The following is a 14970-nucleotide window of genomic DNA, read 5'->3' as shown; positions in this document are numbered from 1 at the left end:
GTTTGTGTGTGTGTGCCTGCGTGCGTGTTAACTGTAACAGATGTGCCCAATGTTCCCCTCTTCTTGTCTCGCTCAGTTCAGCCATGTTGGATTTTCAAAGCATTCATGGAACTGTAGCATGTGCTTCACCTTAAGTGATTGGCTCATTGGTTGAAGGTATCACTCAACCAACCACTTCATTGGAAAAGTTACTTGTCTAGGCTCCGCAAAGATTTTACAGATCTGAAACCTCCATGGATTAATTATTGAAATCCAAGGAATGAAAGCCACGTGTGTAGTTCCACGTGTCCCGTTAGCAGCTTTACAGGCATCTTCTTTTATCACTATAGTCAACTAAAAATTAGCCTTATGGGCTGAAGGGGAATTTCTGTATTGCAGTACCACGAGTGGCCACTAGGCAAAATTGTCAGCGGTGCTGAGAGGAAGCACGACATCCAGCTGCAACTTTGATTGTTATGGACATGGCTCATCTGAGCAGCTTACACGTAATCCTCTGCTGCAAGCGTGTTTGGCCCTTACGCTGTATATTGACACGGACCCAAATTTCTCATTTCTCTTCTCCGTGCATCTTTTTTTGTTGTCTTTGTGCATTTAAGCAAAGTGTGTTTCCCCTTTTATTATTTGACACACTGGCACCTTGTGTATTTACGTAAATGAACATAAAAGTAGTGAGAAAGGATGAGGAAAGAAAAATGGAGAAAGCAAAATGATAAATATGAGAACAAGAAGGAAGCCGAATGACAGGAGGGAGAAGCCCATGCCTTCTCCTTTTATTTTTATCATTCCATTAAAGTTTTATATCCATCTTTTTAATGTAATTTGGTCCCTATGAATTCCTGCCGCTGCAGAACAGACAGAAGGCTCCTGTGAACATAAACTCTAGCCATGTTGGACAGCTCCCTTTCCTCTGTCTACTCCCATGTTCACACTAGCTAAGTGATCTAAGAGCTTGTGTGTGTGTGTGTGTTCTGTGAAAAAAGTGGGTGTATGTGTGTAACAAAGTGTTAGAGAGAGTATCAAGAAAGCACCTTTTTTACAAAATGATCTTAGCCAAGCAGTATTCAAAAGTAAGTGTGTGTGTGTGAGAGAGAGAGAGAGAACATTAAAGAAATCTTTGTTTTACCAAATTCAACTTAAAGCAGAGTGAGTAGGACACAGTGTAAAGGGGAGAACTGCACTGAATTGAGGTTAGAGGTAATGACAGAACACAAAGAATTCATGTTATTTAATGAATGAGTGGCTACATTAATTTAATACAAATCAGTCCTTTTCCCAGTCTTCCATTCAGTTATTTATCCCAAGAAACTGTTGATGTACATGTGTATTATCCTGTTCTTATTTTGCATGTCAAGAGATAACTAGAACCTTTTATGTTTATTATATTAACATGTACTTATATGTTTCCTTTTAACTTTTTTTTTTTTTTTTTAAATGTACCACTGGGAATTTGTGAATATGTGTCAGAGAAGCACACTGAAAAACTGTAACCTATTTGATACGAATATGGCCAAGTTTATCCGGTAATGACACATGGCACATGATCAGGATGGTCATTTGTAATAATTACTACATGAGACTTTTTGTTACACACGCCCCTTGAATGCCACAAACATATTTTCACAACATATTTTAAAGCTGCATATTACTTTGCAACATTTCTTGTTCGCTTTCTCTGACGCAGAATGCAACAGAAGGTGAGCTAGAATGAAATAAATCACTCTAAACAGCCTCCGTCTGAAAATGATATTGAAATTCTGAATGATTGACATCTCAAAGGGATCGTGATGCTCATAGTTACTCAAAGACTAATGCTCATCTCATATACTCATGATGTTAAGGATACAAATCAAGCTCGTGACCTTGGTCATACATCATCCTCTTTGTCACTGCCTCCCTTCTTCGTCTTCTAAAGCAGCAATGACGTTCAATAATCTGCAAAGAAAAGTAAAGATATGAAATGCAGTGTAAATTCTCACCGTATTGGTTGTCACGTTTTGACACTGTGTGGTGAGCATCTTGATAACTGTAAAGCTCAGCGTTTGTCCTCATTATGACTCCTAGGAGCCTCGACTCACCTTCAAAAGCCCAGTCACCCGTGCTCTCAAACACACACACTGCGCGAGGCTGAATACAATACCTCCCCACTTCTACTCACATGGCTTCACACAGATGTCCGCGCTTAAATATACGCAAACAGACACACACACACGCACCCACTAATAATGCACAAAAAAATGGTTAACATGTATGTACTGAAGAAGCCTGCATACACCCGCATACACATGCACACACTCTTTCCTCCCTCCCTCTCTCCCAGCCCTTGTCAGTTGATTGCATTATTACTATGCTAACCAAATCCTTATAAATGTGATTTAAGGCTTGGCGGCTCCGCATTCCTGTTTTAGCCTTCTGCTACTGTGTTTTACTGGTGAAAGGAGGAGTAAAGGGTGGAAGGTTTAGAGGCAGGAATAAAGGGAGAGGGGGAATGAAAGAGGGAATGTAGAAGTAAGTGGGAGATAAGCGAAGAGGGAAGCAGTCGGAAAAGGGAGGATGAGACACGCAAACAGAGAAGAGGTGAACAGGAGGATGAGGAAGAAGGAGCGAAGGATAGGGATTCAGGAAACCCGAGAGAGAGGCGTTGCTGCGAATTCCCTCAACACTCGTTCCCTCCTGTCCAGAGAGCAGTAAAGCATCAGTAAAATAAAAAAAAAAAAAGGGGGGGGGGGGAAAGCATCACCTGCATCTTAAATGAAAATTTCAATTGAAAAACTTAACAGCCCTTCAAATTGCAGAATTTTACACGCACCAGTAAAGCCTAAATAACACTCAACACTTAGAGGGAAAGGGGTGGGGGAGGGGAGGAAAGGGGCTGAGGGAGGAACGAGAGGGATCAACAGGGCTTATTTTGGTTGTTTGATAGGGGCTGGGTCAAGGTGACTGGATAGCATTTTGTGGTTAAAAACTCATTTGAGGCTCAAGACTTTTTTTATCTGTCCACTTCTCTGTGCTTCCATGGTGTTTGTCTTTGCATGCTGGAACGGACCTGACGGGACAAAAGTCACGGGACAATATCACAGGCAAATAGAGAGCAGGAGGAACAACGTCTAATTAGACTTACGGGTAAAAAAAAAAAGAAACACCCAGAACCCTCTGCAAAGATAGAAAGAAGAATGCAGGTGGGCTTCGGAGCCAGGCCAGCAGCCATGCACACAGACAGACAACGAGACGGGCTTCTTGGTTATTCGTGGGGTTCGCCGGACCTTTGGTGGTAATTGAATCAGCGTGAGTGCTGAGTAGAGCTAGCATAAAAACCTGTTAACCCAAAAGGTCAGCGCTCTGCATTGTTTATTTAGCAGGGAGCCCGGAGAGCGGGAGTGAAAGAGAGAGAGACACTGTGACACAACGTCACGGAGAAAGAAGAAAATGAGGGAAAGGTGATGGGGAAAGAGGGGGTCAGAGAAAGAAGAACGATTTGTGATCTTTAAAATGTGCGTGTATTAAATCAGGAAAGATGAAACGTGTGCCTGCTATTTTGTTTTTTTCTATACAAGAATACGCCACAGACAAGAAGAAACCGGTGCAAATGTGTTTCAGAAATAATCTGAAGACTGACAGCATCAAAAAATCCAACTAAAGACTGAGGCAAAACACTTGACTTGCATTAATCAGACTAAGAGACATTTTAAGCCTTTTAGCTGAATAGGGACGTCCTGGGTCAAACAATGGCTGCACTGTGTGAAGCGAGACAAGTAGGACACATCACTTACAGCCTGCAAAAATATGCACACGTTGTACTTTCACAGCTGTTGCTTCACGTGCATGACAGACGTTGATACACACACCCACTTCATCTTTCTTGCAATCGTGTTCACATTCTCTTAACTGCTCTTTCACTTTCGCTTCCTGCCTTTTGTCTGATCCCTGCAGACACACACACACACACACACACGCACACCGCCATCTGGGAAAGCCGTTAGCGGTTAGCGGTAGCACTTAGCAACGCAGCACGCTCCCTCAGTCCGCTCAGTCACCTTGATCTGTTTGCCCTTCACGCGGCACCATAACTGCTGTACTGCATCGCCGTGGTGCGGGCATGTGAGGGTGTGGGTGCGTTCGGTGTATTTCCGTGCGTCCATTGTAGAGCAGTACAGTAAGATGTAAATGCCAGGGGAGGAGGGAGCATGGGTGCATTACCTTCAAATGAGCTACAATGGAGTTAAACATTCCTTTGACTAGTGTCATGTAGGATCATCTCTGTGCGTGTTTGTCTGTGGCCTTCTGATGTGCATATCTGTTCATATCATACCCATGTATAGCCAGTGATAGTAGGTATGATTTTGTGTAGGGCTGTTCGCCCCAAATGTTCCACAAAAAATAAAAGAAGAAACCCTCAATAGGTAGAGAGCTGCGAATATGGACAAACGTGTCAAAAATGGACTCTTAAGACTACGTCCAAGCATTTTGATGTCCCTGAGACTATAGTTAGGGTCAAAGGGACTGTAGCCAACGTCCCCTTCAGACCTGTGTCAACTGTTGCTCAGGAACAGTGGGTAAACCTACCTGGTAGCAGGTGCAGGAGTCTGACTGGGAGCTGCAGTAATCACTTGTAACTGCTTATAACCACTAAAGGTTGTGCCACATAATTCTAACTGGGGCCCTTTTGATTTGTACAATTCAAAATACGCAGTTGAATCAAACTTTTAAAAGCAAAGTCGGATTTTATTTCTTAGAATTTTTGTCCTTTTGTTACTTTCGTCAGTTTGAAGAGGAAATTGTAGCTTTTTATTTGTTGTGTATGTGTGAATGCTCGTCAGCCGACGTTACGGGCTACACTTCACTTCCTGAATTCCAAGCTGAAGGAGCCGTAAGCTCACATTCGTCACTCCCAAGTACTGCATAATCCATAAATACGATCTCGGCTTGCTCGGGGAGAAATTGAGAAATAAAGAGAGTTTCCATGTTAATCCCCTGGATAGGGATGGCAAAATCATTCTTTGTCCTTCTGATGTCATTCTTGATGTTACTTGTCAAATTATTCTTTGGAACACACCCCCCACACACAAACTCTTGTTCCTCAGTCTTTTATAAGCAGGCATAAGAAGAAAGAATATTTTTTTCCCCCTTGTTTCTCATCTCTTCATCTCCCTTTTCTGCAGGTCCTGGACCGGTGGACAGCCTGACTGTATCAGGGCTTCATCCTCGAAGTGTAACGATTAGCTGGGCTCCTCCCTCTCAATCAAATGGGATCATCACTAATTATACCCTCTATCTTCACCCCAAACCCAGTTCTGTCTCCAGCATGAGCACAGCGTTTAACTCCGGCTTAGGTCCTAACCCAAGCGCAGTGCCTGGCACTGAGCGTGTATATCACCACTTGGGTCATACCCTCCACCCGCCATCCAGTCTTGCCACCCCAGGCTTAGGCCACATGTCCATGTCTAGCTTCGAAAGGAGCGCTAATAGAAGCTTAAACACCCTCCAAGGCGCTGTCCCCGACCTCTTCTTTAAACCTATCTCCAACTTGAGCCCTGAAGATAAAGACTACTCTCTTGTAAGCAATACGAGCCACGGTACTGGTTCCCTCTCAGTGCAACCCACTGAGCCCAGTATCTCCGGTGTTAGTCCAGGCCGTTTCATGCATAACCCAGGCTACGACGGAACCAGCTCCAATACTGAACATTTTAAAAAACAAAATCCCTCCAGCTCCTTCGGTGAAGTGTCAAATTTAGGTTCAGTCACTGTTCCAGGGAACAGCACCAGCCACACTTTCCTCGACCTACTGCCATACCACAACTACAGCCTCCAGGTACTACAAATCATATATAAAGAACACAGTACTGTATCATATAACCCAAAGTGTATGACGGAATATTATAGAACTTAAAAAACAAGATTTAGATTTAGAAATCTCAGTGTAGCCTTTATTTTTCTTGCCCTTTCCACCTTACTTGGCAGTTGAAGGTGCCAGAGTAAGAGTTTGTTTACTGAGACATAACAACGTAATATTATGTTGTTAAACAGTTTTAATCAATATGATGATAAGATGTGGTTATGTACGGACCAGAGAAAACTGAGAACTGTAGAAACACATGTATCTCATTGTGTTTCCTTCATCTAGGTGGAAGCCTGCAACAGTGTAGGTTGTTCCATGTCTGCGATGTCTCCGCAGTTTCGAACCCTACCAGCTCCGCCCGAAGGGGTTCCTGCACCTCATCTGTACTCTGATACCCCCACTTCGGTTCTCTTGTCCTGGGGTGCACCAGAGTGGAGCAATGGACCCCTGGAGCGGTGAGACGTATTCAAATACACTTTAGTTCCTCATTGACCCAGAGATACACAACTATTTATATGTTCTACTGTACCGTCTATGGTTAGGTGGCTGATTGAGCGTAGACTTGCTGGGACCAAACAAGTCTCCACAGTGGGCTATCTCCTACCTGAACCTCCCCCTCTTTCCTTCCTGGACTCTTCGTCAGCACTCAGTCCCTGGACTAGCTACCAGTATCGACTTGTGCTCCAGAACCAGGCCGGTAACACCACAGGTACAGCTGTAATTGGCTTATTTTAAATTAAATTCAAATCACCGTGATATGTATGATTATGATCTTGGCAGCACATATAGTTTTTGTTGCATATTTGTAGGACCGTGGGCCAATATCACCACCAGACCTTCTCGGCCAGCTGGTCTCAGTCCACCAAAGGTGAAGGTCTTGGGGCCAGAGTCACTTCAAGTAAGAGGGCCATTTTTAGTGCTTTTTACAGGTTTGATGGAGAAGCACTGATACATGCCTGGATTAAACAAATACTCCAGGCTGCTGCTGAGAGTCAATTACAGTGCATCCTGTATTCAACAGTAATGTATAAAGCCTTAATATTGCAGATGTGCCAATACCAAGCCAATATTTAAATACACTGCTTTACATTACATTAAAGTTCATTGCCTTGAGAATTTTACATTTGTGGGTGTAAAATAGCAAACAATTTAGGAATTTTATCATCTTCTGTGAATAATATCATTAAAAGACTGGAGAATTTTTTTTTATATGCAACGGACCAATATTGAATGCATGTGATCTTTAGGCAGCACTGCATTAAAAACAGACATAAATCTGCAGTGGAAATCACAGCATTAGCTCAGGAACACCCCTAAAAACCACTGACACCCAGAATAATCTGTCCCTGCATTCAAAAATGCAAATAAAAACTCCATCCTGAAACTCGTGTAAGGAAACAAGACCTAAAGACACTGCCGCTTTCTCGAAGGATGAGGTGATTTTAAATTGACTCAGGAGAAGTGGAAAAATGTCCAGTTGTGTGACAAGTAAAAAAAATTAAAATAAAAAATGTAATCATGGATGCTGCGTCAAAAGAAACCCGAAAAAAACTGAAGTCTCGTATCAAGAAAAAGTGGGGAAAAAAAGGTTGTTTTCCAAATTAATGCAGTGTGTCAAAGAGGGAAACATGCTCAGTTTCAACCCATAACTCGATACTGTGAGCTGTGAAATTTTAAATATAATAAAGGCTTCTCTGTGTACATGTCAGTGAGCTGCTCCAGTGATCCAGTGGAAAGGAGAGAAAGAATAGGACACTAATATAGACACCAACACTAGAGATCTGCTTTATTTTAGTGGACAGAGAGTTCGTTAAACTTAGCTTGGATCAGCCCTGTTAGGATCAGATTGCAACACCTCATTTAAATCATTTAAAACACAGAATGAGTTTTTAGAATTTAGTGTTTCTTTATAGACAAATTACACTAAAAAATACAATGCGGCCATTAAGAATCAACCCCCGTCGCTCTGGGGTTGTCAGAAGTTTAAAGCATTGCGATGATTCTTCTGTCTTTCACTTCTGGGATTTAATGAGAAAGAAAAAAACATTCAACTCAAGGTCTCCTTCAGAAAATGGGTGAGGCTGTGACCCTGTCTGAGGCAGCTTCCTTCCTGTCGGCCATTTTGAAGGAGGGGCCAGAGTTAAATTCCACTACTGACAAATTCCACATCAAGGCCTTTCAATGAAGGACCACTGAAACAATATTGTATGCATGCTCTCACCGACACACACACACACACACACACACACACTCACAGATCTGCACTAATGCTAACTGCAGAAAAATGCTAATGCCTGTCATCATTTCAGAAGCGCCCCTGTCATCTCTGCTGCAGCACAGCTTTAGGGGTCATAGGTCTGAGAAGGAAAGCGTTCCTTCCTGGTTGTTGCTAATTGGACAGACAGGCGGGCCGCTTCCTGGTTACCAATTGACCTTGAGAACACGAAGAGGATTTTGAATATCTCCCTTCATTCTTGAATTTCTTTTTCATTTCCATCCTTTGTTACTTATCACTTCCTCCTCAGACTGTGATAGATAAAAGTGAGCTATGCAATAAAGCAAAAAGATTACAGCTCTAAAACAGGTTCAAAGATCAACAATATGAAATGACTGAGGCTGTAAGTAAAGCCAAAATTAACAGGTGGGACTTTTACATTTTTATTAGTGTCGGATTCACAGCCAGAAGTGACAAAATTCTTATTCTCGAACCTTTTATCTATTGTTGAGTTGTGTATTTACTGGAGGCATAATAATAATCTTTAGTGAAATAAATAATTTGTATGGTTTTGCCATGTACGTATTCAGTGATATCCACTTTCACTTTTAACCACAACTCAAAAAAAAATGCTGTATCCCAAAAACCGACAGTTTGTAAGCATGATGACAACATAAATTCTGTGAGAAGCAGTATTCACACATTTATCCAGAGGTTGTCGCTTTCTCAGTGCCTTTGAGTTATTTTTTTTTCTTTTTAATATAATAGCGTGGGTGCACATACAGGAACACCATGTCCTGTACCCTCTCACTCTAAACTTTATCATTGGTCTCTCTCTCACACATACACACATACACACACGCTGTACTGGCCTTAGCCCTAGGGCTCGGTGTCAGCCCTGGGCCTCTGCTGTCTTTACCATCTCCAGATTACATCAGGCTATTCAATCTGTAAATGACTTCCACCACAAAATGCACCCAACTCGCACTTTGGGAAATGAGCTGCCTAACTCAACATGACCCCGTGTGTGTGTGTGTGCGTCTGTGTGGGCGTGTGTTTGTGTGTGTGGGGGGAGGACATTACTTTCGACATTTGTTCATAAAACTTTCATCAACATTGACCATTTACTCACCTGAACTCTTAAGTCCTAACAAGCTCTTAACTGATCATTTATTGAACATGACAGTTTAGTGTTTAGTGTGTGTGTGTTTAATTTTTTTATTCACGTGCAAGTGTATGTTTAAATTTGAATTTACAAACATATACTGTATATTGTACTTATAGCAATTGTCTGGAGTTGCGTGTGTGTGTGTGTGAGATGTGTAAGTGTGCTTGTGTGTATTGCCATTTGTTTATGTGCCATTTACCTTCATCCTCTCTTTGAAACGCTGACAGACTGAACTGTTTCCAAGTCATATGCAGCAGGCTTTTGTTTTTGCATGCAGCAATTCCATTACCTGCTGCTTTCATCATTTTAGCACGGTGCTTGTGCTCGTGTGCACGCACGTGTTTGTGTGCTTGTACTCTGTTTTAAATGTGATGAAAGGAATCTTCCGCTCAAGTCAAAGTCAGCTTATGTTTCCCCACACCAGACAAGTGACCACTGTAACGCTGCACATTCCCAGGTGACAGCGTACCTGTATGCACATACAACCTACCTGCCAGCACTCAAACCTCACCACACATTCAGTATGTGTTTGCATTTACACACAGCACAACTTATGCACTATGCTGTGACTTCCCGGTGTTGATACATGTGACGCCAAGAATATTTGCACATATACGCTCAGCTAACCAATGAGATGTGTTTTCCGGACACTTAACAGAACACTTGCAAAGGTTTGAATATAGATACGTCTTTACCACTTTGATTTATCTGTATAATTTTTAATGAATGAGCGAAGAACTCAAATCTCACTCCCATTCGCTTTAGGTCACATGGTCTCCTCCTCTTATCCCCAATGGAGAAATTCACGGCTATGAGATTTGCCTACCAGAACCCCACATCTTCTACAACGCTGGCGATTCATCTGCGCTCAATGTCACAATAACAGACCTCGTTCCCTACACAAACTACAGTATCAGTGTGTTGGCGTGCTCCAACGGTGGTGGATACGTTGGAGGATGTACGGAAAGCTTGCCCACTCCAGCTTCCACATTGCCCACAAGCCCTCAAGGTCTTGGACCACTGTCAGCAGTGGCCGTCAGCGAGTCGTTCCTGGCCATTTCCTGGCAACCACCAACCAGACCCAATGGACCCAACGTCAGGTAAACGTCATCTTACGAAGGCTCCTCTGCTGTCTGAATTTGTAATGTATGTGCGTGAGTTAAATAAAGTGTCAAATACAAAAAGGCAGAGGACAAATGCTAGATGATACTTATGTCTGATAAGTGAAAATACTTACATTTCAAATTTACACTATGTAAAATTGTATTTTCAATAAAATGTGAATTTCGGATATGGGCCAGTTAAACAATCTCAACAAGCAATCTGTCAAAAAAAGTAGGACATTTCTTTCATTTTACTTGCACAAGATTCAGTCAACACACCGTAGTTTGAAGGTCATTTAGTGGAGCAGCCATCCCCAAACCACAGTAGTCAGCGGTTTGACTCCCAGTTCCTTCGAGCCACATGTTGACGTGTCCTTGGTGGAGACACTGAACCCAAAGTTGCCCCTCATGTGTGCTAGTTGTACAGCTTTTAAAACTCGCAGACTCGAATCGCTTGTATATTGCTTTCTGAAAGGATTTAAGACTGGTGGGAAGTTTGTGATGGCTCCGTACCAGCAGATACACATCCACAATTCAAAACTAATTATGAAGAGCCAACAAACCAATCTCTGTAATCAGTAAATTTATGGAATCCGAATCGACCCTGTGCTTTTGTTAAATAGCTATAGCTCAGATTTAGAAAGCAGTCAGCCAAGACCGAAATCTACTGCCTGTTGTTATTAAAAGACATGTTCGACTTCTGCAAACAAGCAGCGAGAAATACGTTAACAAGCTGCTAACATGAGTGCCCTGGTAATGAGCTAAGTATTGTGCATTTTTAATCAGTGTTTTCTCAGTCCTGATGCACATTCTGGTCCGTTTTGTTCTGTCCTGTTCTACTCTGTCGGCGATTAGGCCTAAAATAAAGCTTAGTTTTCCTGGCAGGCGATTAAAATGCATGAGCCCATCTCTCTGTTCTGCTCTGCTCAGCTCTGTGTTTGTCTAAGTGGGTTGGTTAAAAGGCGGCATTAAGCCCTTCTCTTCTGATTACAGCAGAAATTAGCATCACTGTGGGGAGAGAAAAAACACAAACCCTGCAGAAAAAAAACAACAGAGGGAGGGGCGTGGGGAGGGAGGGGTGAGATACAGTCAACGCAAAAAGAATAGATATGATGAAAAACGGCGGAAGAGGAGGAAATGAATGATAAGGAGAAGAGTTGAAAATTGCGTCTAAGTTTGTGTGCATGGATGTGTGTGCAGGAATTGTCACGTGGGGTGCAGCGTGTGCTTGTGTACTCACACTGGTGCATTTGTGTGTACGATGCGTTAATGCATTCCTAAACATCCAAACATCTGTGTGTGTTGTCTTTTTATTCAAATGTCCCCTTCAGATACAAGTTGCTCCGACGTAAAACCCACCAGCCCCTGGCCATCGCCACGGTCCCCACGGTAACGGCCTCCTCCCCTCCCCACTCTGAAGATCTCCATCGCTGGCTCCATGTTTACTCCGGCACCAAATTGTTCTACCAAGATAAAGGCCTAAGCAGGTGAGATTACTGAAATGAGCTCTAGAGCAAACGCCGGTGCCGCTGCAAACCGTGTGTGCAGAGCCGATCGGCGAGCTGCCGCTGATGCCGATCTTTTAATACCGCTCAAAGATACATTAAGCAAATATCCCAAAGAATTAAATTGTTTTTCACACAGCGTCCCCTAATCTCCGTTTGGCACTTGGTGGAAGCTGATTTTTTCCCCCCCTCTATGCTTGCTAAACAGCTCTGGGTGCACTCTTTTCAGGTTTGTGCTTCATTCAAGTCGTCAACTGACAAACTTTTGAACATGTCAGCACTTTTTATTGCCATTTAACAAAGAAGTTTCTTAGAGTCTTTAATAAACGGCAGAGCATTAGCGGAATTTACAGAACAACTAGAGTCAACAAATGGTAACAGAGAGACAGACATAACCAAAATTATGATGGTCCAGACCTCCTCCCACTTACAGTGCATCCTTACCGTGTCTGTTTTCTTTGCTTTAACCATGGAGGATTGGTTTGTACTTCGATTTATTCAGAATCTTTCCGTTTTTTCCGAGCCATGTTATTTGTTACTTTGAATTTACGAGAAAAATAAAAACGTATTGTTGCCTGTTTATCAAAAGCTCCAATATGCTCTCTTGACAGATTCACCCGTTACGAGTACCAGTTAGTGGTCTCTAATGATGTGGGGTACTCCTCGGGAGAGATCGTTACTGCAGGGACCATGGCTGGGATTCCCCGCCACCCACCGTCCCTCTCTGCTCATGCTGTCAATCACACTGCTGTGCATATCAACTGGACACAACCCTGTAAGATTAGCCTCAGTTTTAAACACAGATAGTTGTCAATTAAAGTGTATCGTTGCACACACTTTTTAAATGGCATGATGTTCTATGAAGATCGGTGACTTGACAATTACCAATAAGTAAAACTAGAACAGGCCCTGGTCCTTGAGAGCCCCTCCGTGCACTACCAGGGTCTGCAAGGAGGTGTGTTCAGTCCAGCTAATGAGCAGGACAGAGGCTTTCAAGAACCAGGACTACATGACAACTACTGAACTAGACACGCAAAGTGATGCCTCTTTATGTCTTTTTCAGCTTTGCATGATTTACAGGGAGAAGTGGAATCTTTCTTTCTCAAAGTAGAATCTCCTCTGTCAAGTCAAATCCTGAATTTACCTGCTGAGGTGCTCTCCATAGTGATGAGTCACCTGTGGCCCAGTACCACTTACCTGGTCTCGCTAAAGGTTTCCAATGGAGCACATAATACAACTGAGGCGGCAGTTAATGTCACCACCAAGGATGGAGGTATGTTCATACAGTAGTTCTAGGTAATTTTGAAAAGTGGTTTAAATTCACGCGCCATTTGTTTGTTTTTCATTTACAATCAAAAGCTGAATATTTGAAGAGTTCAGAACTTAGAAATATAATAAATAATACAGAACATAGCCCCGTTTGTATCCGATGATCCAAATTTAAAGTGAACGACAAATTATGGAAAGTGTGACTATGGTGTGTCCTGTGAGACTGAGTGTACAAAAAACGAATAGCTCTAAATGATTCCCTTAGTTTTTAGCTCAGGGTTTTACCTGTAAATACTGTATATGCTGTTAAAAACAAGGACAACTTGACATGAAAGAGAAAAGGAGGAAAAGCAAGCCATCATGAATTTAAGAGATGTTGAGACACTGTAAAAACATTGGGCACAGCCAATACACCCATTTGAAATGGCCTGAAAAACAAAGTAACCAGCGGTGTACTGACGAACAGATTGGCCGAGGAAAACAACAACAGCTGGCAGAAGCATTGTGAGAGCTGTGAAGAAAAACCCGGAAACAGTCAGTGACCAACAAAAGCAATCAGCCATTTGAAGACTTCATGTCCATGATGCAAGTCTCTTATCAGCAGTGAGAAGTGGAGAATAATCTGGTTTGAAGTGAGCCACAAAAGACCTGGAACAGTAATGGGACCAAAAAAAAGTCAAAGTGTGTGTGTGTCTGCTTTTAGGTGTGGGGGGTTAATTTGTTTGTCAGCTGTGTGCATTAACCTAAAATTACTTGCAAACAAAAGTGCAAATGAATCTTTCCATCTGTTTTAATCACTTATCCTGTTAGGGTTTACAGGACGGCTGGTGCTTGTCCCAGCTGTCTCTGGGCCAATGGTGGGGTGCACCACGGGTCACCAGTCTGTCCCAGGGCTGACACAGACACCTATGGGGCAGTTTAGGGTCATGATTTAACCTAACTGCGTGTTGTTGGACTGTGGGGAAACCCAAGTACCAGGAGAAAATCCCAGTGGGACAGAGACAAAATACAAACCCTACAAAAAAAAAAAAAGCCACCGTCAGCAGGTGGATTGGACTCGGGGACTGACACACTGCCAACTCAACGAGCCACTTTATCCAATGGAAACAGTGGAAAGTTTTACGCAGTCCAAGTCAATCAGCAAATCAGGAAAGTTGTTTGTTCTACATCATTTAACATGGTTAGATGTAAATACTAGAAAATTAAAGCATTAATTCTTTTCACTCAAATGTCCTCAGTGTACAGCACAAGTGTTTGATTACTTCTGAAGAGTAAATGTGAATGTGTCACGTACAATATGTACATTCACTGCAACCATGAGAGGTTGCTGTGTTACCGTGCATTAATGTGTGTCTCTTTGCTTCACACAAGATGTTAAACACGTCATCTAGTGAGCTATGAAATCAATACAAAGTGAGTGTGCGAGGCAGGTTTAAGGTGTTGTAAAATGCACCGTACACAGCCATACGTGTTGGTGGTTTTAATGCACTGACACAGGGGTCAGCGTGGGTTCACTCGTCTGTGACTATGGAGACTTGTATAGAGCAGCCTGTGTTTTGAGCCGACCACATCAACTCTGTTGTATTTTACAACAACTCCAATTTGTCTCTTTCCAACAAGCTGGACTTTTTTTCATTGCCACCTTAAATAATAAAGTCAGTAAAATAACATATGTCCTTCATGTTGGAACTTAAAACTTCCACTAACCTATGAAATCATGACCTTTCACCTCCTTAGTGGAGCTTCGTCTAATCTCACAGTGTTTCCCGTCTTTACATAATCTGTTAGTATTTGTAAAATGAACAACTTTATACTTTGTATTGGGATGTAAAGGTTTTAAATTGAACATGAGCAAAATATATCAGTTCGTGGGTCTA

General features: G+C 42.4%; 1 protein-coding gene across 1 annotated transcript in view; it reads left to right on the top strand.

The window, feature by feature from the left end:
- Positions 1-14970, top strand: part of ush2a (Usher syndrome 2A (autosomal recessive, mild)) — a 190351-nt gene that overhangs the window by 100020 nt on the left and 75361 nt on the right. The window contains exons 49-56 of the mRNA XM_067488984.1: positions 5157-5806; positions 6119-6288; positions 6376-6542; positions 6643-6731; positions 9982-10316; positions 11651-11806; positions 12436-12599; positions 12888-13097. Of these exons, the coding sequence (XP_067345085.1) occupies positions 5157-5806; positions 6119-6288; positions 6376-6542; positions 6643-6731; positions 9982-10316; positions 11651-11806; positions 12436-12599; positions 12888-13097 (1941 nt within the window). The remainder of the gene's footprint in view (positions 1-5156; positions 5807-6118; positions 6289-6375; positions 6543-6642; positions 6732-9981; positions 10317-11650; positions 11807-12435; positions 12600-12887; positions 13098-14970) is intronic.

Source organism: Channa argus, chromosome 2 (genome assembly GCF_033026475.1).
Source record: "Channa argus isolate prfri chromosome 2, Channa argus male v1.0, whole genome shotgun sequence".
NCBI classification, from domain to species: Eukaryota; Metazoa; Chordata; class Actinopteri; order Anabantiformes; family Channidae; genus Channa; species Channa argus.
This window is presented reverse-complemented; position numbering and strand designations above follow the sequence as displayed.